This window comes from Acanthochromis polyacanthus, chromosome 5 (assembly GCF_021347895.1).
Source record: "Acanthochromis polyacanthus isolate Apoly-LR-REF ecotype Palm Island chromosome 5, KAUST_Apoly_ChrSc, whole genome shotgun sequence".
NCBI lineage: Eukaryota > Metazoa > Chordata > Actinopteri > Pomacentridae > Acanthochromis > Acanthochromis polyacanthus.
Window position 1 is genome coordinate 19542735 of NC_067117.1, and position 25933 is coordinate 19568667.

Below are 25933 nucleotides of genomic sequence, written 5' to 3' on the forward strand. Positions count from 1 at the left end.
CTGTTCCAAAGGTAGATGGTGCTGAGGTGAAGTACACTTGACTTCTAATCCCTGGAGCTGCAGTTTTCACCCCCCTGTCGAAATGTGGTATTTAAGCCTAGTCCATACATTGGCAATGGGGAGACTTGGCGACAACAGAACTCTAATCCTGAGTCCTGTCCTGGATAATCCAATATAACACAGCTAGGAAGCATAACTGGTAGGGATAAAGTCTCACACCTAGGGATGTTTGGCATTTCCACATGTGAATTAGTGTGACTGCCAAAACGGAACACAAACTCAGATAAGACAGGAAACGTGAACCGTAGCTGGACACATTTATTAGTTTCTGTTCTAATGTACATTGCCAATAGATGTCTGAATTGCTGTCCACATTTCTGTCGAGGTGTTGTGGAAATTGTTTGTTTCCTTGGTTAGAATAGTCCTCTGATTTACTATTGTATACTCTATAGCATTGTTTGACTTACAGTGGACAGTTGAAGACAAAAGATAAATATTGATGCAGCGGAACCAGAGATATCCTCTTTCTTTAATCCATGCAGGATTTTTTCCTCAGCAAAACCTGCTGCCTACATTATCCACAATTCATCTTGACCACTTCATCAAAGTAATATTGTTCGGATAGATACTTCAGACACTAATTTGAAATACCTCCTTCACATTAGACTTATGACTTCAATTTTACTGTCTTTTCTTTAAAGAACCAGAGCAAAAATAGTCTAGGGGCAGATTATTACATTGTGAGGAATACTTGCGGATAGGATTAAGGAAAAGATGCCTATGACATTACTTGAGTCTTCTCCAACGCCAGACATTCAGATCAGAAAGAGCATGTCTGCAGATCAGCTTGAAATAATGAGATATGAAAATGACTAGGGGGCACTGGAGGAGTAGAGGGCTAGGGATTGCGGGGGAGGTTTGTGTTTGATCCCATCTCTTCTCTACTCAGTCACTTCAATTATCTTCCTCTCCTATCACCCCATCTATTGGGAATATAGGGAATAATTAAGTAAAAGCTTGAGCGCTGCGGTTATTGGTTTAAAACGGTGATTACTGCGCTGTGAATGTGTATGAGAGGGTGGCGAGAGAGATTTGCTTTGTGTTTGGGGTATTCTAGACAAACTGTATTTCATATGTTTTGACACAAGGCCTGTAAGGTGATCATTCATGTCTCTGAGCTGCTGATTTCAAATATACTTTTCGTACTGTAGCGGTGAATGAAAACCTACAGAAATACAAATGTCTCAGTCCTCCTATAGAGATGGGTGTTGGTCAGTACCGTGGCTGAAAATGTTCACTCTCATGCATTTTCTAAAACTTTTATACTCTTGACTCCTGCCTCGTCAATACATCACATTGTGAGCAGCTCAGACCACCATGCAGTGTCGTTAACACTGTGACCACTGATTATTCCGGTAAAGGTGTGCCGTATATGACCTTGCCCTCTAGGCACAAGCTCCATCTGTGTTGTAATTGCTATTTAAATGCCACAGTTTCTCGCACGAAATAAAACATTATGGAGTACCAACAGACCATCAACATTCAGATTTGTAAGCAGGCTGTAAAATTCAAAGGTCACTAATTTAACGAATGTGACATTTCCATTGGGGCTTTATGCATTTTGCTTATCATTGCTGGCTTATTAAAGCTTCTATTAAATCTAACAAAAGTATCTGTAATTGTTGTAAGATTATGTAGACATGTGTGTTGTTAAGTTCTAATTCATGTGACTTGAGAACTTCAACAGAGTCTGTATTGTTTTTTTAATGTTTTATTATCTTAGGTCTAGTTATATTAACTCTTGAGCAGTCTACTTCAAACTCAGAATCTAGTGAAGTGCAACCTCTGCAGAGCTGTAAAATCACCCTGAACAGATTCTCTTAATGTCTTTCTTTTTCTGTCTCTTTGCCTGCAGAATCTTGACAACTACAAGGAAACAGCTGAACAGTACAACCAGGCAGCTACTAAAGCAGAGGCTCACATCCGGTAAGTACTGTGAATTAGCTTTGCAGTATTTGTGGAAAGAACCATTCACTAAACTCTGAATATTGTAACTCCTATATTTTTTGAGCCCATCTTTGACTAAAGCAGTTTACTTTATACTCCTGCAAGTCATCTATTAGTTGAGTTTTGGAACAGAATTTCCCTCTAGGGATTAATAAAGTCTGTCTAAGTCTAAATTTAAATAGGTTTCTTTCTCGGGGCTGACCTGACAAATCTAGACTGAAGACAGACATTGGATGCTGTTTGCAACACAAGCATGCTGTTAATGTGAACACCACACCTCCCGCAGCTACTGACAGTTACAACTGTTTTCCACATACACTGGTAGGACGGGTTGAGTTACAATTATCACCTCTCATTTTGTGTAGAATAGTATTTTGACACAATTCTCAAATTAACATGTCAAGGTTTTCCTCTCACGATAAATATGTGTCACAGAATGATAGTCAAATACGTTAAACATATTTTGTAAATTAGTATTTGGGTCTACTGAAACTGAATGTAACATTTCAAACTAGATGAATCACGATGTAGAATTTCTATCACGTCATAGTTCTTTGTCGTAGGATCCGTACTGTAACAAAACAATCTGGAAAATGCTGAGGAAATTATTTATCCCTCACTGCTGTTGGTTAACCTCTCTAGTACAAGTTAAGTATATTTTACGAATTCTCTTTGCATTAATTCTGAGAAAAAAATACTCTCTGTTGCTTTTTTCCCTTTCATTCTTTATAGTGTTATGAAAAGTATAGAACCTCTCCTGATTTCTCCTTGTGTGTATCTCATACTAAGCTGTTTTGGATCTTGAGAAAAAAAAACTAACATAAAAACAAATCCGACTTGAATAAACACAAAATCACTATGATAAGAATATGTATTGAAGCACAATTGTATATAATACCAACTGGGCTTTTGGGAAAAAAGGATTCACCCTTTACGTACTCAGTAGGGATATCTAGAATTTGTTTTGGTCTTAATCTGATCCAAGTCGTTGAATATTTAGTATCTGTCGTTGCCTGATGCCATTTTCGTAGATAATACACATGTAGATTAGCTGCAGCACCTGCTTTTGCAACCAGAAGCCTTTTACTGTTAATTATTGTAGCTACCAGAGCAGGCATTCATTTCTATTTTGGCAAGCAGAGCACTGTGACAGATTAGCTACTAAAGGGGCACCATGACAAAGTCTTCTGTCATGCCTCATGGCCTCCAGCCAGCCTAGCATGTTAAAGCAAGTTGGAATCAAGTAAGATGGCACATCTTGTTTCTGTTGCTTGAAATTGCAATATAAGCACAGAACACGTCCTATGTGTTCAAGTTCTGAAATACATTAATCAGGTGTTGGTTGATGAAGCTGCATTAGTAAAAATAATGTCAAACTTCTGACACCTCTCTGAGAGTTGTCATAAACAAAGGATCAGTCGTAGGTTCGTGGTGATGCCTTTAAGCTTAAAATTGCCTTGATTGACCTCAGTCATAACGATCTGGTACAGGACATCCCTAGTACTCACTTAAAAAGAAATAAATCCAAACTGCATTAATATCTTGTTTCAGCTGGATTAAACATGCCAAGAATGAAATCATCTCTTGTGTAGGCCATTTTCAGAGGCATGAATTTGGCGTAAATCCCTGGCACCCTTGACCGAAATCAAAAAACATTCCAGGTGAAATGAGGACAAAGGTGACTGAAATTTGTCTTTCTAAGAATGGTTACAAATGCATTTTGAGGAACTTCACAATGGGAGACATTATCTCCAAAATGGAGAAATCTCTGAACACTTGTGAACCTTCCCTGAAGTGACCTACCTTCCAAAATTCCTCCAAGAGCACAGTGACGGCTCATCCAGAAAGTCACCAAAAGATCCAAATAAAAAGAACCGCAGGGCTCTTTCCTCTAAATATTAATCAGTGCTCCACAATCTGAAAAGCACTGCTCAAAAATAGAATCAGTGTTGAAGTTGTGAGGCCAAACTCACTGCTGTCCCAGAAGAACATTAAGGCTCATCAGAATTTTGTCACAACACACCTTAATAAACCTCAGACGCTTTAAGCGAACGTTGATAGTGTTGAAAATTGAATTGTTTGGAAGACGACATCTGGCATACACCCAGAATCCCACAGATACAGCGCTGTGTTTACAATGAGCATGGAGGTGGCAGTGTAATGTGAGGATGCTTTGCTGCTTCAGGGACTGGGCAACTTGCCATAACTGAGGAAAGCATCAATTCAGCTCATTTGATATAAAATCCTGAAGGCAAGTCGAGTCATCAGTCACTCTGTAAGTTGAAGCTCAAGTGCAACTGGGTCATACAACAAGACAGTGACCTCGAGCATAAGAGCAGTCCACCTCTGAATGGCAAAAGAGGAATAAAATTAATGTTTTGGAATTGTTGTGACAGGTCCTGAAAAGAACGGATTATACTCAGAAACCCTTCAATTCTACAAAAAAATGAGTTGGCCAAAATTTCATCACAGCAATGTCAGAGACTGATTTCCAGTTTTCAGTAGTGCTTGGTTGCAGTAGTTGCAGCACAATGGGGCAAAACCAGCTGATAGGTTCAGGAGGGTGATTACTTTCTCACAATGGTATTCTTAAATTGAGTTAACCTTTATTGCTCCAATAAATATAGTAGTCATTTAAAACTTGCATTTTTTTACCTACAAAGGTTGTCTTTGTTAGATTTAGGTTAAAGATCTCAAACTGTTTTGTAAGAAATATATAGAAAAAATAAAGGAAAATTAAATATGTAGTAGGTCAAACTTCTTCATGACAATTAAAAAGGAAAATTAGGAAATTCTTAAGTGTTTTTTAGTACTTTATGTTCTTTGTTTTTTATTTCTCAAACAGATCACTTAAAATGTGTAAAACCAGTTAGCTGGTAGCGAATACAGATTCTTCACTCCGGTGGCACATTGGGACTTACTGTATTGTCAAGTTTCTGTTATATTTTTTACATCAACTTCCTTACCTTGGTTTTTTGTATAGCAATACAACTCAATATTTCCAGTGGTCTCTTTGCTATTACCAACTTGGTAGTCATGTCAATAAGTTATTAGTGACTCTGCGTTCCAAGTGGCTCCTACTAAAGGAGACACACTATAACTTTGTGAGAAGCAAAGGTTCTCCTCTGGTATAGCAGATTTCAGACCTCATCTGTTGTCAAAAATGATGATACTTTTGATAATCACAGACCTACAGCCATACTCGTGCTACCAGAGAGTATTAGCTTGATCAATTTATGCTTCTTTATGATATTAATTCTCACCCTTTTTCCTATACAGTCAGAAAGTCATTGATTTTCCTTTTTTCACACATAGGGTAATAGTCATAGTAATAGTCCATCAACACATGCTTTTTAATACTTGCTGCCAGCGGTGTTAAATGCAAGTCTTTTCAGTTCCATGTGAAGCACACAAAAGAAAAACTGTTTTCTCCCTGCAGAACAGTAATAATGTAATACTGGTTTTATTATTGAATTCCAAGCTGCAGCTTTAATAACAATATATAAATGAATAAATTAACATTTATGAAACCATATTTTTTCTTGCTCCACTTTGCTGTGTGCTTTATATACAGATATTAACCATTTAGTTGATTTGTCTGAGACCTTTCTGTTGGATAATGAATGTAATGTAAATTTGTGGCTTAAGTCATTAATAGATTGATGCTTAGGTTGGTAGGGTAACACAGACCTCTCTACAGCACTGTGACGAAAATTATTATTATTATTACAGTATCATTTGTATCTGATACTTTATAGTATACACTTGCTATTAGTGTCAGTTTACAGTTCTGCTGTACCTTAAATACCTTCAAAGTTTTACAATCAAGGTGATGCTTCTTCTTGTTTTTATTATTATTGTTGTTTATATTGTAAAGTTAGTAGTATAGCATAGAAGCACACAATGTAGTACACTCCTGGAAACGGCAAAAGGAATAAAATAGGTGCTTGGTTTTTTGTACTGTATGAAGGCCAGTGACCTCATCCACAACACAGCCATCTCCACACACCTGGTCCATTGAATTCAGCAGCATACAATTCAAGTCCAAAATCTTGCCCAAATGATTACATTTGCAAAGATTTGCTATTGTCCACAGCTGCATGGGAGAGGTTAGAAGATCACTTCAGCACAAGTTTGCCGATGAAATAGCATTCAGACTCGCCACAATATGTTGCTATTATTTTTTCAGTGCTCACACAAAGTTTCACTCCTTTTTCCTCTTTTCTATCTCCGCTACACATACAGGCCCATTTTGTATTCAGGCAGCCATGCGCTCGTCATGTTCTGTCAGCATTTGGGCAGTGTTTCATTGTGCCGTGGTCACGCTGTCATTTCACACTACACTGACCACCCAGTAATTATTCTATTTACCCATTGCTGAAAAGGGAGGAGGGGCAGGAGTGTGGGGGTACAAGTTATGTAGCTACAATATGTCTTTTTCTTCTGTCATTGTATCTGCCTCTGTCTCCAGTTCAGTATCTCAGTTTCCATCTCATTGTCTCATTTTCCTCATTCTAAAATCACTTTGTAGTGTCACTTGTAATTCATCTGCACATTATTGTAATGTTTTCTGCCTTTATTTATTGCCCCTGAACTCTTTTTCTTGGAACTGTTACTCTCTATGTCTTCTTGTTCTTAGTGGGTGTCAGATAGTAAAGGAAATGGACTGAGCTTAATGTCAGGTGGAAAAAAATAAACTGCACTCCCACTCGTGTTGTTCGGGTATTTTCTTCTGACTCCTCTGTGTGGTTTTGGTTGTATCAGTTGTTACTGTTACACCTGACCTCAGCACATCTGCTCATAGGTAGATATGCATGCCAACACATTACAGCCACAAGCCGCTTAATAGGCTTAAATGACATGAAAATGATAAGCAGTTAATAGGCAGTGCAAGAGTCTGGACAAAGACCTCCGTTAGTACTCCTGTGACTGTGGGGAGATTCTTTAGAGTAAGTTGCTGTATAAAGTAATGCAATACATACAGATAAAGGACAGAAGTGAATTTATATTTGCAGACAGCAGGCTAGGGCATCTCAGTTATTGGCTTAGAAGATTTCATGATGCACATCCTTTCAGGGCCAACAGTAGTATTGAACATTCATAACCAAGGACATCAATATCCAATAATTGACAATGACCGTGGCAGAAAAAAGCAAAAATAGCAACAGTAGGCCATGTAATTATTACAAAGTTGTGGATCTGTTTTTAGGTTATTTACCAGCATTAGTGTTTACATTTTGTTCAAAGCAGCCATCGCTAGCTGAAGGAAGATGTGTAGAAAAGTACATATAGCAAGTTAACTCCATTTTTGGAGGCTGAAATCAGGAACAAGACTCTAGATTAGTTAAGGACATCACTGGTACAACTCCCATTTAGTAATTTCCTGTTTTTTATTGATAGTTGCAGTAGTTCCATTTGAGCTATTTCCCATCCTTGATTCCAGGACTGGCCCCAAATAGCTTAAGTGCAAACATTTAATCTAAAAGCCGCCTCTCATATTTGAGGTGAGTACTTTGTTAAAAGCAGGGCATCAAGATGGAAGCGCCCTGGGATATTGCCTCTCTTTTCTGACATTGGACACAGGTCACACTCTCTAAAACATTAACCCTCGTGTGGAGACATAGTCAGTGCTAAAATGTTATCTAGTGTCATTTTCTACTTGCCTGGATATGAGGCATTTTAGAAGAGTTCATCCATTAGCCTTGCCTTGGGGTACCTGACTACCTATATTCCCTAAAAATACCTCACTGTAGAAACCCGCAACAACATTGCAACTGAGCTTACGTTAATATCTAAAAATCCATTAATCCTCTTTTTTTTTTAAAAAAAAGTTCCCCTCAAAGTGTTGCCAAAGACGCAACCTAAGTGAACCTCAGGTGGATGTCTGTGTGAGGATTCAACATAAAGTAACTGCTGACAGTTGGTAGCTATGTCCAGTTTTGTGTGTATGTGGGTTGCGTCTCCAATTAGTGAAGCGGACAGGTAGCTTACTGTAAGGAGACTGTAGACTGCTAGTCATTACTGGAGACGGAACCTGTCTGCACTGTGGACTTACATTTACCAGGAACACAGAAGGCTTCCGTCCCCTACAGACTCTGCCCCTTTGACTGCCTCTGAAAGTGTAAAGAAACACACACCCCCTTCAAGGTTACAGGCCAGATTTATTTATCTTTTTAGTGAAGTAAGGGTTTGGACGAGTCGATTTAACAGCGTTCATTGTTCCAACTATCAAGAAGAGGTCGTCAGGGGTCCACATTTGTCCTAGAGGCTTAACTCAGAACCCAAGTCAGGTTACAACAAAATTGTATTTAGTCTATTCAGGTTCTTTGAGGTCTTGTTGTTTGTGTAACACTAGACATGCACTCATCTTACTTTTCCCACATTGAGGTATTTAATTGTGAATTGGTGAAGTCTAGATGATTCACAGCTCTGACCACATGATGGATCACAATTATCACAAGACAAAAATGTCTTTAGATCGGAACGGTGACCTGTGAAAGGCTTAGAAAATTGTGTTTTGTAATTGTAAGTACATTTGGGATTTTTTTTCTTTTTGTTTGTTTTTGTTCATCAGGTTTTTGTATCTCAGTGTCCAGTTTGATTGAGACATTTAATAAGAACATACTGCATCAACAAATTATATGGTGGTATAAATAAGGATGCACTGACACTAGATGTTCTCTGGTAGTCAGATTCCTCTTTGTGAAACTATTACACAGCCCCATCCGGCACCATTTTATGGCAACATAATGTTGACTTGTCATTAGTTGAACAAGTAGACAGAGGAGGTGCAATGTCAGCTGTTTGGAAATATTTTAGGATAACAAAAATGAAGCAGACTGCAAGCTGTGCTCTGCTAAAGTGTCAAGAGCAGGAGTAGAGAAATAATGCATTTAATAAACGCAAGTTGATAGAACTTCTGAAGAACCAACAAAACACAGAGTTCAAGAAGTTTGCTAATGCGAGCAGTGGGAGACAGAAACAACCAATTTTGCAGCAAGCACTGGAGAAGCAGAGAAATTATCCAGAGACCGCGCACAGTCTGTGCAAAATACACTCTTACCTTGTACATTCCTCTTAAAGACCAGTTGTAGATAATGCGGGATTGTGTATGACATTTCCAGCCTTCACCACATCACAGACACTGCACTACCAAGCTTCACAACCTTGTGAAAAAACCCATCAACTGCCTGTTGCAGGATATTTTGATCTTCAGTTTCTCCACATATATTTGCTCGAGCACTGTTAGCTTAATGTCTATAATCAGTTTAGCTGCATAATGGACTGAAGAGGGCTATATTCTGCAGAGAGTTGTTCTATTTGCAGAGCACTTTTGGGAACTAGTGCACAATTTAACACCTCACCGTTAGAACTGTAATACTATTATTAAATGCTCATATCAGTACTTAGTATCGACAAGTACCCAAATGTACACACCTGTACTTGGTGTGACTAAAATTAGTATCAGTGCATTCGCAGATACATCGGCTAATAGGCACAGATGAAAAGGGAACAAAGGGACACAATACTCAGTTTTGTATAACATTACCCTCCATCTACTCTCAGATGTACGTTGCTATGGAGCATCTGCTAAATGAAATTGTGGAATTGTAGAAGAGGCAAAGCATGAGATTAAAAGTGTTGTGCAAAAATAATGTTTCCTCAGATATCATACCACATATTGGAAGCTACACTGTTCTCATAAAGAAAAGTGAAGTTGTATAAAGAAAAGGACAAATAGGATGACACAAAACTGGAATTGAAACTGTTGATAAAAATGCCGGCGATGGAAGGCGATAGCGACCCGGTATCATTCCCAACTCGAGTGAGTCATCCAAGCGCAAGTTTTCCTGATTGAAAAGTTATCAGTGTTGTGATGTCACTCACAAACACACGTGCACATGTGCCTCTTATCTTGTTCCGGCATGTCTCCTGTTTTAATGAAACACTGTCCTTATCCCCGAACTCCCCCAACCCCATCTCCCGCTCTCTGTATTCCCACAAAGTAAGGTTGGCGGGGATCAATCAGCCAAGCTAACGGAGTGCAAAGTTTTATCCTACATTCCCATCTCCCTTCAGCATTTCATCTGTCAGCACGTGAAGATACAGGCAGAGTTCAGTGTCTGTCTTCACCCTGTGACTTAAACTTGTTCTTGATTGTTATTCCCATTTGAGATGGAGACTTTGTAAGTGTTTCTGTGGAGTTGAGCTTGAACTTTGTGACTTTTTTTTTTTTTTTAGGTTTTGTCATATTGTGTGATTTAAGCTTAGTATTTTATCATACTGCACTGCTTAGCAAAGGTAGGATAAGTGATTAGTATGACTGCCAGAATAATCACAGCTGCTGAATTAGGTCAGACACATTACAGCGATTATGTACAGGATCTGCACTTCTGATTTTATGGGATTGTAAAGATTTCTGCGAACTGGTCTATAATGTTGGGGAATTTTATCCTCATGGCAGTTTCATAAAAGCTTTACAAAGCCTCTAACAATGCTAGATGCATGCTCTGTCATTCCTTTTGATCTCACCCCAGCCATGACATCTTTGATCCTCTCTTCTCTTCCCTTCCATGCAGCATATTAAAAACCAAAAGTACAATGCCATGGTTGGTTACTTTAAAGGAACCCAAATCCTTGTCATTACACGTTAATAACCATTCGCACAACACACACACACACACACACACACACACACACACACACACACACACACACACACACACACACACACACACACACACAAACAACACCGTCTTAGACATAGAGAATAATAAAATGCTACGCCCTTCCGATCTTTTCTTTTTCTTCTTATTGCTTTATTCCCCAATGTCATGCTTTGCAGCAGCGCAGAACTTGAGCTCTCTTCATAAAAACCACACACTGCCAAGGTGAGACAAAAAATAATGAGAAACTTTAACGATTTGTGCCTAATCTTTCTCCCTCAACTCTGCACATATTTATGCAAAACGTCACAGGCAGAAAGCAATTGGAGTGTTGTTTTGCTTCTTTCCCCCTGTGAAAGTTAGCTATCAAACTAGCTGGGGCGGCTAATGTTTTTCTAATAAGAGCTCACCTTTAATTTCAGTCAAACGAGGCAGTTAGTGCAGATTAGCAGAGGCAATTTTCTGCTTCAGATTCCATTATTAAAACACTCCTGCTATCAGAAAGTTTCTCTTGTTGAATAGAAAAAGAATGAGGGTTTTTTTTTTTTCTTGAGTTTGGATTAATACCTCGAGGCTATTGTTGTTGTTATCTCCTATTCTTAGGGAGTAATTCAGAATGCCGACCAGCTGTGAAGGTGCAAAGCCAAATACAAACCAGTCGTATAATTTTAATCATGTGACTAGAACTCTTCGCAACTGATTTTAACACAACAGCGTCATCTTCATTTGCTGTGCGACAATATAAATTCTCAAGAGCTTACAAGTCCTCTCCGTTCAGTCTCATCTAGACCTAATGTCCCTTTTATTCTGAATGAGTGGCATTTAGCTACACATCCTGCATCATCTGTCTTAAGGCTGTTAAGTATTTTAACTATGTCTCAAGCCAACACAGCTTTCTTTAACATGGTTGGAACTGTGTTTGTCCACTTTTATTAACATCAACTAGTGAATTATACAGATTTTTATCAGTGTCCCAGCTGAATGACAGTTGACCAAACATCACGCAGACGTTTTGCTAACAGTCAACTTCCTGCGCACCAAGTGGCATGGCACCACACTAAGTGGCTGAGGTAAAATGCAGATTGTGGTGGTTGCCATGGGCTACTGTTTGTCCATGCAAGCTGCAAGGGTTATTTGTCATTTAATACATCACTGTCACATTCTCTGTCTTTCTCTCCCAGGTTGCATTCACTTCTCTTTTCATGAATATTCTCTCCGCCAGTGATTTATTTAATCCTGTCGCTCTACCCTCCACTGCACACACAGCCACACACACACACACACACACGCACACGCTAAGACCGCACAATACACATACCAGTGCAGAGAAATTTCTCCCACAGTCGTGTGGGTCTGCACGGTTTATCTCATGCACACAAACACACACTTGCAGTGCATTTGCAAAGCACAGATCTCTCTCTCTCTCTCTCACACACACACACACACACACACACACACACACACACACACACACACACACACACACACACACACACACACACACACACACACATTATGTGTATTTGTCAAGGCAGGGACTACTGAGCTCATTCAAATGTGAAGGATGCATGATTCTGTAATTGCTTTCTGGGATGGCATTGGGGCAGCTTTGTGTGTGCGTGCGTGTATGCGTATGTGTGTGTCTGTGTGCGTACATGCCTGTTCATTTGCACATGCATGATTGCGTATGCAAATGTCAAGTGGTGAGCTTCCCAAAATAAAAAGGCACGTCCCATCATGCCAAATTTTGATTTGACATGAGGAATTATGTGTCTCCTTATCAAATTTAGCACCAATTCTTCCTTCTTCCGTCTCTTGCTCTTTTTCTGCAGCCTGAAAAATTAGGTACCATCATGAAAATCATTATACATTAATATAAAGCCGTGACAACAACTGACAAGCTCTTAGCTGTTTTGCTACTATGTGTATGTTAAAGAACATTAGATAATAAATGTCTACTAGATGTCTTCCTGTTTAGAATCTCAGAGGAGTGCAGCTCTGTCTTGCTCCCTTGTGTTGTTTTCTAGTTTATTCTTGATGTTGGAAGTAGTTGAACAGAAAACTTTGCTTCAAGCCAAAATAAAAGTTGTAATAAATGAGATTTGGATATTTAAATATCTAGCATGTCATCCCAAACTGCTAGATGAACACCATTTAACATGATTGAAAGCCCCAAGATAACTATTAAATGGACTTGTGACAGTGACATTATTTTGTTGTCATATTCTATTGCATTCTCATATTGTATTATTTTTTAAAATTTTTATTTCAGTCTCTTTTGCTCTATTCATATTTGTTTCAGTTCTATTCCACTGTCCTCTGTGCTTTCCCATTTTGCCCCATTCTATTCTATGCCTTGCCTCTTTCTGTCTAAAATAATGCAACAAGCAAAGAGTCCATGCTAATATCTCAAGTAAAACAAAGCGGTAGGTAAGTAAGCAGCACAGAAATGGATGTGTGTCATGTGTGATGTGGTGGGTGAGGAGATAATTCTAGGTGTGTGTCAGTTATTGGAAGGGAGACACACAATCTAGTTTTATATTCTGGAAGGTCCAGATGAAGTAGATCGGCTGGTAACCCTCCAGTGTCGACCTGTTGAGGTTGGCCACGACTGCCTCCAAGACAACAGGAGGCACATCCCAGAATGATAAGTTGTGTCTTTGTGTGCATATGTGTGTACATATCCATATCCCAGTGCTTCCAGTTATGAGTTCTGTCACAACAGCAGGTAAATTACCACAAGCAACAGAGCACTCAAGGATTACCCTCTTGTAGGATTAGCATTCGCTACCTGCGCGTGTGTTTCTGCATGTGTGTTTATGCCTGTTTGTGTTTTATTTTTTGGGGGTGTGGATGTGATTGTGTGCTTTTGTCTACACATGTACTGTACTGTGCGAGTCAGATAAAGAGAAAGGGGAAAGTTTGACTTTGACTCATAAGCTGCTTTGTTGATGCATAATTCATCTCCACTGGCTGCACCTTGAAGCCTTTGAAACTATCTTAGCTTCTTCAGCTGCAACTAAAACAAACCACAATCTGAAGTGTTTTTTTTTCTATTTTCTTTTGCTCATCGTAAGATTTGTTGACATGAACCAGAAGCTGTTGTTGCTGCTCTTACTGGAGTTTCAACAAAGCCTAACTTGAAGAAATCACATACAACACTTACTCCCTTGTAGCTTCTCTGCGTGACTGAGGTTGTACTTTGAATTTGGAAATTTGGTAGTCAGTTTTATATTTTTATGACTCAGTGTCTCAGAAGGAAACACGTACTTCAACTATGTTTTTTCAATCTTCAACAGAGAGTGGAAGGAGAGATTTATAGTGTAGAGATTGCATATTTGTGTAGCAGTAGACACATTTTACAGCTTTGCATTGCTTTGTCCAAACATTCCATTTAAATCCTTGATCTTAACCATGAAGTCTGTGAATAAAAAGCAGAATTTTTCCTGCATAAACGAATCATTTGCCCCTCTAATAAGATTTAAGTCAAATCACCAGTGCCAAGATAACAACTTAAGATAAAAACTTTTTTTTAACCATTTTTTAACATTGTGATTTTGTTTACTCAAATGCAAAAGACAGTTTTGTTTATCAAATGGTAACAACAGCAAAATGCATAAATTTCCATCAAATGCAGCAACAAAGACTCATTGCCATTACAGCATTTGGACCGATCATGCTTACTGTCACAGAAAATGCCTGACAAGTTATCACTACACATGTGGAAACAACATTTCATTGAAATCCCAAAAAGAGCTTCACAGTTACATTCATGTCAGTGCAGCACAGTACTGCAAGCTCATACTGCACTAGATAGTTTTAGATTTTCTTTTGAAGATTCCTTTTCTCCTCGTGTTTTTCTTTTTGAAGCTTAAATTTGTAACTGTTTGATAAGAAATGGGATCATTAACATGCTACTGAAATTCTGTTTTAAAAAATAGGAAGGCAAATCATTAAATATTCATATTTAATAATTTTGTTGTAGAGATCTCCCTGCTTCTCCATCCTGCTTCTTACATTTATTGGACCATTCCAGCACTGCTTCCCTATCAAGCTGCAAAAATCATACCTGCACCTGTTTTAAAAGTTCAGGAAGGCTGCCACCATTGGCAGCTGAGATCACCCTGTGTCGTTTAATTTTTTACTTCTGGGAACTTGTTCATTGCAGATCTGAAAATTGTCAGTTACACATATAAGACATTAGTTTTGTCGCTTGTGACTCGGCACAAGGGGTTTTACTCAGTGCAATTGTCAGTTTATGTAGATGTCAGAAATAGGGTTTAGGAGTGCTACTCTCACCTGTACTTTTGATCGTTGATTAGTGAGTGCAGGATTTGCATTTTTAATTCTTGTCTTTTATTAAGTGAATGAGTCAGAAGTCCACCTTTTGTTATTAATAATTTCTTTCATTTGAATTTCATCCAACACCCGCCTATCATTCCTTTTTTTCTGGCCTGTTTAGATGCTTTTTTTGTCACAAAAACCTACTCCTCATTAAAATCAGTCAACTTCAGTTCAACCGCAACCATCTGGTTGTCTATTTGTTACCTCCTTTTCCCTTAGCGAGCTGGGTCGTAACAATCTGTTTTGTGAAATGCATTTTTGAAAGACAAACACAAAGTTAGAGAACAAACAGATCTTTGCATGCGACAACAAATGAGCTGTAGGGAGTAATAATGAGCTTTTTTTTTTTTTTTTTGTCGGCATGTATGTCAATGCAGAATGACTGATACAGGCCTACTGGTGGTAACACCTGGAATGCACAACGTGGTGATGGTAGCCAATACAGCATCTGAAGACGTTCCCATCACACTGACTGAGCCTTCTTTCTCCTCTGTTTCTAGGCCCCGGCAGACGGCATCTTTGTGCACTGAGCTGCAGGCCAAGGTGCTTCAATGCTACAGAGAAAATCCACAGCAGACTCTGCAGTGCTCCAGTCTGGCTAAACAGTACATGACCTGTGTCCAGCAAGCAAAAAAGGTAAGAGAGGGTTACATAGTGTGTGTGGGTGTTAAAATAAAGATGTGTCATTATCAGCCTCAGTATCTTTGTGAATGTTATATCGTTTATGTGGGCGTATTGAATGGTTATATGTGTGAGTGACAGATGACATAATGCTACTTTCAATTAATTTTCCTCTCCTGTAGTTTATTCTTCACTTCATATTCCTTTTGAGTTACACACTCAGCCAAAAAAATGCAGTGCCTCCCTTTCTTTTAAAGATTTTTTTTTAATTTTTTATTTTAAATGTTTGTTTTTTTTGTTTTTTTTAAGAGAAGGCAAAACATAAGAATATCAGTGAATTAGACAGACCTGGAAGGAGCCTGACAGTGACACTGACAATGGAACAAAACAGTTTAGGGACAAAGAAATCTTTCAATCCATATCAAATCAGTTAACTTCAGAGAATTGTAATCTACATGTTGGTTACTTTGACACTTCAAATGGGAAGTTAAATCAATGGGACATGCTTATTGAGCGGATTTATAAGTCACAAGGAGCGCGCTGTGTTTTGGAACTTTCTGATAGGAAGATTACACCATTATTAGTGAATTAAAATCAGTTTAGGCATTCAGCGCTTTGAAATGCATTCTCCTTTCTGCTGATGCTTTTGCAAATAGTATTGAGACGCTACGCTTATCTACAAAGTGCTTATTTTACCCAATTTCTCCATCAAAAACAATAATGAATGGGGCAATTTGCACATTGTTATCATGACAAAAATGCACTGATAGGGCTCCAGAGTAGATAAAAGGCAGAAAACAACAATTGGTGATTTTGGCAGTTTAAAATGTCGATAAAAGCAAGGCAAAGGCTCACAATAAAAGCAATCAATCTTTTTAAACTGGTTCAAAAGAACCATTTGCCAGTGGGATGGGGCTCTTTGGGGGAAAAAGCAGTGTGATATGTGTTTGTACATGAGTCCATTTTTTTGTGAGTATGTGTTATATAAATTCAGACTGGAAGCGTTTGTGTTTTAAAGAATATACAGTATGGCAGAGTAAAGGCAAGCTGTTTTTCACTGCTTTAAAGCACTTGTTTCATTCAGATTCAATCAGGCATATCTTTGACAGAGTAAGTGTGAATGAGAGTCAAAGAATAAAAAAAGTGGGAGAAAACACTGAAGTGGCAGAAGAAGTGAGTAAAAGGTCAAATGAATGAAAAAGAAACCTTCCATCTGTGTGAAACACATCAACAATGCACTCATCCCTCTGCAAGTGAGAGTATTGTGGGTAGTGGGAATGGGGACCTCCAGTCTTCTAAAAAAAATAAATAAATCTGAATTTTTGCCCTGGTAGAAGAAGTACGTTTGACTCATGTTGATAAATGCAATCTAGGTTCTGTGACAATGGTGCCCTTGGAATGTCATAAGAACCTTGACCTGGTTAATAAAACGATCATAGCAGTGATAGACACAATTGTTACATAATATTTCTTTATTGCACTGAATGTAAGCTATAACAAGCAAAACCAAAGTGTCAACTTGCAGTGATTCTCTAAGTTCTGACAGATTTTATTTCGGCAGTTGCATGGAGCCGGGTCAGAGTCTTTTTTCAGCGATACCCAGTCGTGGCTAAGCACTCTGAACCTTCACTTTCTCAGAATGCAGTAGCATCGCTCTAGTCGTCTTCATGTATGCCCGGTTTTCACTTACTGTCTTTATATGATTGGTTGATTATAATTCCAGCAAAATACTACAATGTTTTATTATGATTTACTTCTCAGCTATATTGCCCAGTCTTAGGAGAACCAAAACTGCAGGACCATTTTGATAAGAGAAATGAGAAAATGTTAGTGTATTTAATTTCAGTGGTGTTGAAGGTACTAAACAAAATGCAATTGTGAAAGGCAGTTTACTGGAGATTATGATTTTTTTCAGAATGGTGTTGGTAGGTGGAGGTGAAGCAACACATCCACTGCAATTTGTAGGGGGTAAGGGGAAAAATGCACATTAATAGTCATGTGAGGAGATATATCGTGTTTAACTCGATGATCAGGGACCAGTTAACTATAAACAACTAAAAGTCACAATGAAAATGGTGTCATACATTATGTACAATGATCAGAGGGAACACCTTAAACTTGTCAAAACATCTCAGAGACATCCAGAGAATTCCAGGTAAGGGAATTTATTTGCTAGTTTATCTTTGTCATGTTGTCACAGTCACATCCTGAAATGTTCCTGTCAAAAACTCACAACAGTTGTCACAAGAAAACTGGATGAATGAGTTATATAACAGTATTGTTTTAAACACTTGCTAAAATGTTCTTAAATATTTATTACATGTTGGCTATTTATTATTTGCATTTTTTTTTCATAAATCCAGCTGGTCAGCACTGCAGTAGAAATGTAAAAGCAGCCATAAAACAAACAAGTGTTTTATGTTTTTTGATACAATACTATTTTGTTACAAATAGAAACAGTAATGTCTTTTATTGCTTGAAGGCTTCATCCCAGTTGTTTAAATTAAAGACTTAATGTTGAAATACTTGCTGTGGTATTGAATTTGGTATTAGGAATCGCACAGTTTCAGGTGTTTTTGTACCAACTACCAAATTGTTGTTATTGTAACACCCACTGTGCTCTGTGGTAGATGGAAAAATATGTTTTTTAGACCTCTTTCTAGACAGGCCAAAATTTTGACTCTCTTGAAACTAACTTCACATGTTAAAAATCCCAGAGTCTGTCTACTTGAAAGTCGTGTGATACTAAGCTGCTGCCTTTTTCAAATTTCACATGGCAGCTATTGCTCTTTGGGAAAAAACAATTTTGATCCAAGACATTTTATCAGTGGCATCTTCTCTGTCTAACCTTTCTTTATGGGGATAATCTGGCAGAGATAAAATCTTTCTTTTTAAGAGTGCCCGGCATCACTCTTTTGACGATGGTTGGTTTTCACATTGACCTTTAAGACTTCTGAAGGGCTCTGTCTCAATCTCAGACTTTAAAAAAAACGTATAAATGTTTCTAGGTTTAGGTTATAAATGTGTACATGTAAAAGATCCCATATTTAAGCGGTGACAAACTATCTCCATTTAATATTCTATCCTATGTTATATCCTTTACTGCTTTATTTCTCTCTTATCCACCAGTCTTGTGTATTAGCTGCTCATCCTTAGATCTTTTATGCAGCTGTCACTATTGATCCATTCCTTCCCTCCACGCTTCTCACATTAAAACATCTTTCACTGAACAATTTGTCACATTAACCAGTGCATTCGCTCTGCATTGCTGACCGTGGAGCTCACTCACATTTGATCTAAGTTTGGCTGTGTGTGTTTTTTTTTCATGTCAGACCTACTGCTGTGTTTGTTGAACACATATATTCCTAGAAAGATACTTTCTCCAGACATAAATACTGCATATTTTATACAGGCAACAAATCACCAATTTTTCCAATTAAGTGAATTCTGACAAGCAGTTCTAGTAATTTTCTGTAGTTCTTCTCCAAGCTTACTTTAAAACTTCTTGATGCTGTAATTTAATTGCATCCATATTATATAACTATCTCATCTTTAGAGTATCTTTAGTACCACTGGCATGGATTGAGCATGATCATGTAGAACATAATGAGAGTAGACGGATGGTGTCAGTGAAGTAGAATGCAATAAGGAAATGAAAGTAGAATCAAAAGAATTTTGATCTCGTTTTCCCCAAGGGTGCACATGAAGAGGGGTTGTGAACAAAGAGGCATAAGATAAAGATAATATGTCAGGTGAAAGGAACAGGTGCATCCCATCCATCCATTATCTACACACCGCCTAATTCTCATTAGGGTCACGGGGAGGCTGAAGTCTGTCCCAGCTGACTTAGGGCAAAGGCAGAGGACCCCCTAGACAGGGCACCAGTCTATTACACAGCCACACAAACACATATTTCTACATATTTTTTGACTGTGGAGGAAGCTGGAGTACCCGGAGAAAGGGTAGAACTTGCAAACTCCGTACAGAAAGATCCCAGGCCCAGGCTGTGACGTGAACCGGGGATCTGCTGACTGCAAGGCAACAGTGCTAACCACCAATCCATTGTGCAGCCTGCAGGTCCATATCAGTTTTATAAAATATTAGAATGATAATAATTTGCTAAAGCTCACTAATTTGGCCTGTTTATCACCAATGGCCCAACTATGTCCCTAATTCTCAGAGTCCTAACTCGGCGGAATCTGCACAGGTAAGATACATATTAATCAGTATTGCTGCCTTATTTGCTTGGCAGCTTCATAGCTTTGCAGAATAGAGCGCTTGGACTCGAGTTTCACTTGGAAAAGTTTTGGTATTTGCTGCAGGTGGTTTCAGGGTCAACAGGGAGCAGTATGCACTGCAGGTTTAGCCTTGAGAGAGAGAACGCTGGATCGTATTTCATTATGAAATATAATGCTCTATAGATCCCAGAGGAAATATTTTGTTAAGGCTGAGACTGTTAATAATGAGGTGCCTGCATGCTTGTTCCAGAAGTGGAGCAGAAGGTTTGATCTTTTTTGTCAAGTAGGTAATTTCATTCACCAGGCATTTGCTCATACACAGTATGAAAATTAACAAAGTAAATGTGACGTCTTTTGGAAAGTTTTGACTGTTAAATTCAGACAATATTTAGGATTTTTGTGTCAGAAGAAAATCTGCTACCCACCTTCATATTACTTAAGAATTTTATAGATAGACAGATAGATCTGTATAACTCATTCAACAGCAAAAAAATCCAATGCATTGCTTGTGCAGACATACATGCTCTTCATAGTTTTGTAGTTTTTTAAAGACCATTTCTGCCCTCCACAGCAGTAATACACCAGCATACTTTTAAGATGCACTTAACAGACAGAAAGAGGTCATTTTTGCTTAAACTACCGGCAAAATAAACTGGCTGTTCATGAGCAGATAAAATAGCTAGTAAAAGCATACAACATTTTGGATGCAATAATTTTTCAGCTTTGTACAACAATAACATGGCTACTCAATAGACAGCGAAGCTTTTAGCCTGGTGAAAACCTCCCGACAGCTTAAAAGCTCTGCTCTTTTGTTATCTGTTTGTGCTTGTAAGGATTTTCTAAAGCAGATGTATTCTTCCCTGTGATTAAAGCAAGAATGCTGTATTTTTCTGACAAATTAATCTTAGTCTGCAGTTGATACTTTATGGTTCAGACTTTTCTTGAACATAGTTATCTTTTTCTCTTGGGTCTCTTTCTGTACTTGCAGCTCGACGTCTATTGAATACCACGTCTCTGGCTTAAACTCTTTCCCTCATAGTTTGGTGGTATTTTCTGTACTTCTGTCAATTCATCCCAGTGAGGACTGACTCATATGACTTTCCAAGAGCATTCATGTAGGCTCTGCCATATATCTGCTCCTCTCCGAGCAGACTGCCTATGTTTGTCAATCAATCTGCCAATGACAGCAGCCTGCTTATCTGTCTGTTTTTCTGCCAGAGTCTTGATCTGAACATCACTAGAATATCTATCTCACTTTTTCCGTCTCCCGCTTGAAGTCCACCCAACTCACTATCTGCAGTGGCACAGCCTTCCTTATATGTCACTCAGAGGTTCTTTTATGTTTTATGATTCATGCATGCACACACATTCACACTTTCTGCCCTCTGCCATCCATTAAAGACAGTTGGTTCAAGATATGGCCTTTCACCTCCTCTTGGCTATCACTCCCCTGTCTCCCTTCCCGTCAGAGTCTCTGCTTGGGCCATTGTCATGCATATGGTAGCTTGTGTGTGTCTGTGTGTGTCTGTGAGGAATTCAGGGTAAATGTCAGCTCACCAAGGCCCTACGTTATCATGACGCTCTATAGGTTTTGTGTCTTTTCGGCGTGACATTGGACACTATCTCCTATTTTGTCACTACTGCATAAGATCATTTTCATCGGAAGTTTTTATACTCTGGACATCCATGGGCTCAAATCTGTGTGTCTGTGTGTGTGAGTGTAATCCTGTGACAGTCTGTGAGTGCACCTTTTACCTTTTCATCATCTATTCTCTGTTTCAACATCCTTCCCAGCGAAACAAAACACAGCCGTCCTCAAAGTCATATTCAAGAGCAAACGTTTGTCAAACCGGCACTTACAGTAAGCGTCACCCGTCCTCCTCCACAATACTCCAAGTCTCCAGTGTCGACCATGTGCAGAATGCTAATGCTACTGCTGTACTATTTAATATCATCAGCAGGGGCTAACAGTATCAGAGCGCCATACTTTCCACTGCATCCCACATACTTAACCCACTTGAACCCGTCGGCGTCCTGACAGTGGTATTTGTCTACTCTGATGTGTGAGTGTGTGCTGCTCCCTGAGATGCCTGCTGAAGTGCCACTCTGTTTCTGCCTTGATTGAGGCATATGGAGCACTGCTTTAACAAAAAAGTATGCGCAACAGATGCTTTTGTGTATAGAGACTATTTTCTCAGGTAATTCCAAAAGCTGTCTCTTTATTGCTTTTAGAAAGCATTTGAATTTTGCATCAGTATTTCTAACAGGTAAAAAAATAAACATGGGGGATGTGCCAGAGCAATGGAAAAATAAAAATACCTTCTAATGTGTTCCAGCCCAGTCAACCATCACTTACTGAAATATAAATAGATCAAATCAGCACTGCTCTGACACTATGTTAGCAGCTGGGGCTGATGTGGGCAATTACTGATATAGGTTTTAATGAAAATGGACTCGGAGAAAAGAATATTCTTAAGCTATTTGCAGTACTATGTGTGCTTCCATTTGGCTTCAGCATGTAATTAATACCATAGTAACAGTAGAATGGGTTATGATAGAGTAGGAGATGGTTTACTGTGGGGACACGAGAGGTCATGTGTTTGACTTGGTAAATTTCACACTTTTAAAGTGACTGATGTTCACTCCTTTAAGGATTTGCTCAAAGGCTTGATTTAGGAGTTACAGTTAAGAAAGGCGATGACTAAAGTGATGGAATATTTTCTACCTCGGACTGAATTCTTACAATTTATTTTATTTTATTATTTTTCTCCATTTTATAGATGAAAAAATAAAAATAGTCAAAAGAACAATGTATTAGTTTAATCAATCAAAAAAGCTTTCCAGTTTTGCTATTGAATTAATGAGCTGTTGATTGAAAGCCATAATACATCAACTTACACTAGTTTATTCACTCCAAAGAAGTAAAAGGATCATTCCGTATGAAATCAACCAACTTTAAGAAAACTTCCCACCTGACCCTCTCAGATTTTGCTAAGTTTTTACATACATTTAGTACATTATATATGATAGGAAAATCCAAAATTTGAATGCTTTATTGTCATTAGTTTCAAAGTTATGGCCATTTGAAGTAGGTAGGGGGTACCCTATTATTGCAGCCAAAATTAAGGCTTGCAATTTTTGACCTTTTTCAGACTTCTGTAACTTCTGAACAACAAAAGATAGAGATCTGAAATTTTCAGAATCATTTCACAGTGACCTATAGTCCTCAGAAATGTGAAAATATTTACTATTTAATTATAATTGCATGTTACAGAGAATGACAAAGTTGCGATTTTATCCATCACAAACCTCTAAACTGCTACATTTGGCCACCCATTACACAAAAACTAATCATCATATCCATTAGAAATTTTATGTAGTATAATTTGGCTATCTAAGGATTGGCTCTGTATAAAATGAAAGTGCTATTGTATGTCTTGCATGAAATATGAACAGCTAAAAATCCAAAATATCTGTCCGACCTTCGGGTTCAAAGGTCAATATTAGCATGTGGGATAGGTGGTATCAAAAAATAAAAGACATCATGTGAAATTACAGGAATTTCCCTAAATTTTGACACCAAGCACAACTTGCTTCTATAAACCCTTCTATGTTTAATGTTCAAACTAAATATATTTAGTTTTTGATATTTTTGTTTTTTAGCTGTTCATATTTCATGCATGACATACCATAGCACTTTCATTTTATACAGATCGAATCCTTAGATAGCCAAATTATACCGCATACAATTTCTAATGGATATGATGATTAGTTTTTGTGTAATGGGTGGCCAAATGTAGCAGTTTAGAAGTTCGTGATGGATAAAATCGCAACTTTGTCATTCTCTGTAATATGCAATTATAAATATAAAGTAAACATTTTCACATTTCTGAGGACTATAGGTCCCTGTGAAATGATTCTGCAAATTTCAGATCTCTATCTTTTGTTGTTCAGAAGTTATACAAGTCGGAAAATGGTCGAAAATTTCAAGTCTTTATTTTGGCTGCAATTTTAGGGTACCCCCTACCTACTTCAAATGGCCATAACTTTGAAACTAATGACAATAAAGCATTCAAATTTCGGATTTTCCCATAATATATAATGTACTAAATGTATGTAAAAACTTAGCAAAATCTGAGAGGGTCAGGTGGGAAGTTTTCTTAAAATTGGTTGATTTCATACGGAATGACCCAACTTTAGATCCTCCTAGAGCTGTAGTTATAGACTATCAACAAAATAGGATTTCAAGGAGAATAATAGTGACTGTATATGTGTATCTGTGAACATGATAGAAAATAACCAGGAGTTTGGAGTGCGTGGGCTTTCAGTTGGATCTTGCCGTGTTCACACTGCATTGTTTATTTTTTCTATTATTTTTCACTCCCTCAGTTATGCCACATGAGTGTTTATGTGCTGCATCCCTCTGTATGTGCGCTAGTATCTGTGCAGAGCCGTTCCCCTCCTCCAAACATTTCAGTTGACATTTTCCACATCAGCCACTTTAAACCACGAATTCACTTATTTTCCAAGGAGCTGTCCATTTCTAAATGTAGTGCCAGCAGCATCTTAAGCACCTCTCAGACAACATTCAGTCCTAACAAAATGTTTAGACCTCCATCAGCCATAAAAAACGAACTGAATGGCTTTAGTAATGGCAGACTATTTCGTTCTCCTATTTTCCTGTCTTTCTGCCACAGCAAATTCCAGCAACAAAGAAATCAAGACGTCTCATTCAGGCCCGTTCAGTTTGTCCAGGTGAAGAAGTTGATTGATAGGAAGTGAAGAAATTCTGCCATCTGTAGCTAAAAAAAGAGGGATGAGTCTTTGTAGCTGAGATGAAAGAGGAAGGTGCCCGTCAATAGGAGAGTGGATGGAGACTGATGAAAGAGAAGAAAACTAGGTAGAAAGAGGCTTAGGAGTGGCTGTCAGTGAGGAAGGGTTAATAGAAAACTGTAAGAGAGAGATACAGAAGGAATGAGTGGATGATGGAAGGAATGTTGAGAGGGTGAATAAAGAGGAGAGGTTCTGTCAGTGGGATGGCAGAGACTGTTGAAATGGGAAGAAAGGAAGAGGGAAAGGGAGGACGGAGCTCTGTCAGTCACTAGAGTGAGAGAGAAGGGACTAAGACAAAGACAATATTTTAGGAATGTAAAATAAAAAGCAAATAAGGAAATAATAAAAATGTGTTTCTGTGCATGGCTATCAGTAGTAGCAGGTGGTGAGCCCCACTGTGAGCCTTGGCTTGCCTGCTAACTCTAATCTGATAACACAGCCACTCTATTCAGCAGCAGTCTGCTCCTGCACAGACATTCACACACATGCAAGAGTGCTTTTAAACGTGCACATGTTCAACCGTGCACATACACAAACCCCATCAGTTTGACACACTGTAATATTCCCGGTATTAATATCCTATTATGGAATACTACCACACGTTGATTACAGCTCTTGTGTAATTGCTAGTTTATATATGTGTGTGTGTGTGTGTGTGTGTGTGTGTGTGTGTGTGTGTGTGTGTGTGTGTGTGTGTGTGTGTGTGTGTGTGTGTGTGTGTGTGTGTGTGTGTGTGTGTGTGTGTGTGTGTGTGTGTGTGTAGGTGTGTGTGTGTAGGTGTGTGTGTGTGTAGGTGTAGGTGTGTGTGTGTGTAGGTGTGTGCCTCCACACTATCTCGGTGGGGACTCGTGTCACGGTGGGGACAAAAAATGAGGTCCCCACTGGGGGAAACAGTGTTTTCTTGGCCATGTTGTTGTTACTGAAAAAAGTAAAAGTCCAAAAAAGTTTCTTTAGGGTTAGGCATTGTTTTGGTCTGGGTTAGGGTTAGTGGTTAGATATGAATGGGAGTCGATGGTAGATCCCCACGGGGATATAAGAACCAGACGTGTGTGTGTGTGTGTGTGTGTGTGTGTGTGTGTGTGTGTGTGTACATTGTACAGTCATAAACACATGCTGGTGCACATATTTCTCTCTTTCCATCCCTTCATTCTACCTCTCCTTCACATCCATCTTCTAAAGGCGGCCACCTAGTGCAGGCACAGGCCACATAAAGATTAGCCGTTC

General features: G+C 38.6%; 1 protein-coding gene across 2 annotated transcripts in view; it reads left to right on the top strand.

The window, feature by feature from the left end:
* LOC110965960 (MICOS complex subunit mic25a-like) overlaps positions 1-25933 on the top strand; it is a 57897-nt gene that overhangs the window by 25613 nt on the left and 6351 nt on the right. For both annotated transcript variants that reach the window (XM_022215161.2, XM_051948797.1), the window contains 2 exons: positions 1916-1986; positions 15518-15653. In XM_022215161.2, coding sequence (XP_022070853.2) covers positions 1916-1986; positions 15518-15653 — 207 coding nt within the window. The remainder of the gene's footprint in view (positions 1-1915; positions 1987-15517; positions 15654-25933) is intronic.